Source organism: Oryzias melastigma, linkage group LG15 (genome assembly GCF_002922805.2).
Source record: "Oryzias melastigma strain HK-1 linkage group LG15, ASM292280v2, whole genome shotgun sequence".
Taxonomy (NCBI): domain Eukaryota; kingdom Metazoa; phylum Chordata; class Actinopteri; order Beloniformes; family Adrianichthyidae; genus Oryzias; species Oryzias melastigma.
The window spans coordinates 13,909,403-13,912,023 of record NC_050526.1 but is presented as its reverse complement, the minus strand read 5'-3'; the positions used below and the strand labels follow the sequence as shown (position 1 = coordinate 13,912,023).

At 45.0% G+C, this 2,621-nt stretch overlaps 2 protein-coding genes across 2 annotated transcripts in view; both read right to left on the bottom strand.

The window, feature by feature from the left end:
* The window catches only part of LOC112161806 (heat shock protein 30), a 16,212-nt gene extending 16,042 nt beyond the window's left edge, over positions 1–170 (bottom strand). Inside the window, exon 1 of the mRNA XM_024297263.1 lies at positions 165–170. Within this exon, the coding sequence (XP_024153031.1) occupies positions 165–170 (6 nt within the window). The remainder of the gene's footprint in view (positions 1–164) is intronic.
* Positions 171–247: 77 nt separating this feature from the next.
* LOC112162256 (ATP synthase subunit delta, mitochondrial) lies at positions 248–731 on the bottom strand (the record flags this gene model as incomplete). The annotated part of the gene is given in 2 exon segments (XM_024298024.2): positions 248–489; positions 560–731. Coding segments are annotated over 2 exon segments (346 nt in total), but the record flags the coding sequence as incomplete, so codon positions are not given.
* Positions 732–2,621: the final 1,890 nt, after the last annotated feature.

Below are 2,621 nucleotides of genomic sequence, written 5' to 3'. Positions count from 1 at the left end.
GCGCCTGTCACGTGACATTTTTTATGACTGCTGTCACTAATTGTCCGTCATGTCAAAGCGTATTGCGGTGTAAACAGTGACGTCACTGCACGTAAAGAAAGACGGCGGATTGACAGCAGATCATGGCGAATGATGGTAGGTGACGTAAAAGACGATAATAATACCGTCATAACGCGGTGTTTCAGCCAGTCGAGGAGTTCTAATACCTGGTGGAGTGACATTCCCTGGGAAAACCGTTAACAGCTAAGAGAAAAACCGGGAGTCAAAGACCGACGAAAGAATCCGGTAGACATGAAGGGAGAAAAACCTACTGACATGGAGAGAAGTGAGCGGAGCAGGCGGAGAAAGGACGAGTCCTTCCCGGTCCAACACATCCACGGGAAGGTTTGTACCTTTTTATCCAAACTGACTCCGGAGGAGGTTTTAATGATCGTATCCGGTTCTCCCGACCCGGATACGGCTGGAAAGCTGAACCTGCTGAAGGAAGAGCTGACCAGCGAAACGGTAAAGGCGGTGATGGAATACATCACCAAGAAAATCAATAAAATGGCGGAGTTACCTCCCGAAAAGCGGGAAGAGGAATCCGAAAGCTCCTCCTCCCGCTCCAGGGAGCGCCGCAAAGCAAAAGAAACTGTCGCGAAAACCGACGCGGCAGATTCTCATCAGCACAATACCTTCAACCAGAGTCTGTTGAAAAAAATAAATAGACTCTATCAAAAAATGAAGGTATTTGACTCATTGGGCGACAATGAAAAAATAAAAAAAGTCAAAGCCAAGGCTAAAAAAATAAGAGCAAGTCTTACATGCACAAAAACCAAGAAACGACGTGCAGAGAAGACATCGCCCGAGTCAGAACTGCAGTCTGAGGTTGAAGAACCTGAGGCTTCAGACATGCAGCCTGAGGAAGAACCTGAGGCTTCAGACCTGAAGCCTGAGGCTGAAGAACCTGAGGCTTCAGACCTGCAGCCTGAGGCTGAAGAACCTGAGGCTTCAGGCATGCAGTTTGAGGCTGAAGAACCTGAGGCTTCAGACCTGCAGCCTGAGGCTGAAGAACCTGAGGCTCCAGGCATGCAGTTTGAGGCTGAAGAACCTGAGGCTTCAGACATGCAGTCTGAGGCTGAGGAACCGCATCCCGATGATGCAATTCTAAAAAGAGCTATCAGAAAGCTCAAGTCTTGCGCTCCACACTTAAAATTTGAAACTGGAAAGTTCAAAACTGGGGTTAGAATCATTGAAGAATGCATTTCTAACCTTAAATCACTGCGAGCCAAACGGACGGCCGAGTCCGATGATGGCGAAACGCAACAGGAGGAGGAGCAAGAGAAACCAAAGGATAAACATGCAAAAAAGTTTGTCCGAAACATCCGCTCAGCAGAGAAAAAATTAAAATTATGTGCTGCAAAAATTAAAGATTGCATCACAAATGAGAAAAAACATTCTCAAAAAGTAAAAATGGAGGCGGCAGTCACTCATGAAGAATTTGAGACTGCAGTGAAACTGCTGGCGGAAGCAATAGCGATCCTCGAGGATACGCGCACCAAAACTGGAGCTAGGAGGCTAAAAGCGTACACCAAAAACATAAAGGCATGTACGAAAAAGCTCAACTCCTATGCTGCAAAGAAAAAGAAGGACGAAGAGTCAGAACCGGAGGTGGACTCTTGCATCCAACACATGAGATTAGGAACGAACAAGCTAAAATCATGTGCGCAAAACATGAAAGTTGGTGCGAAAAATCTAAAAAAGAGCACCATACAAAGACTGAGTTGCAGGACGGATGAAGAGTCAGAATCGGAGGATCCAGAAACTATTCTGCAGAAATCTAACATCGAGCCTGCAGCTATAGAGGTGAACTCTTGCGTCCAACACATGAGATTAGGAAAGGAGAGGCTAAAATCATGTGCGCAAAACATGAAAGTTGGTGCGAAAAATCTAAAAAAGAGCACCATACAAAGACTGAGTTGCAGGACGGATGAAGAGTCAGAATCGGAGGAAGCCATTAGAAGTTCACAGCAAGAGTTTGATGAACGGTCCATAGCTTCTGAAGCGTCTCTGGCTTATGAACCGTTTATGCCTTTAAAAGCGTCCCTGTCTGAGATCGAAGAGGAGCTGTCTTCCTTCTCCTCAGGACTAGACAAAGAGGAAGAGCTGAGAGGAGCCTTGGGAAATTCCATTTTAAACATGATCTTCCATGCAGCTGCAAAATCCAAGCCAAGCCTCCCTATGAACCACGACGTGTTTCCTGTAGCAGAGCTTATTGGAACAATTGAGAAATATCTTGGCGATCGCACCATTAAGATGGATAGTCGAGATATTGCCACAAAGCTTCACTTGCTCGTCTACAAGGACCTGATTAAAAAGTGGAAAAGCCCGGAGCTTTTGTTGGTGTTCATTGAGACGAATACTGAAGCAGCTAAATATGAAGTTGCTTTCTCCGTTTTAAAACATCTGATGAAACCACGAAAGCCCAGTTTGTTTAGGAGGTTCGTTAGCTTCTTCTTCCATCGCAAATGATCCTAACAGGATTCTTGCTGGAAGAAGTTGGCTAATTACACTTCAAAAACTTTAAAACAATTGTCTGTCCAAAAAAATCTGGACGGACAGTTTAAAAAAAATAAATAAAT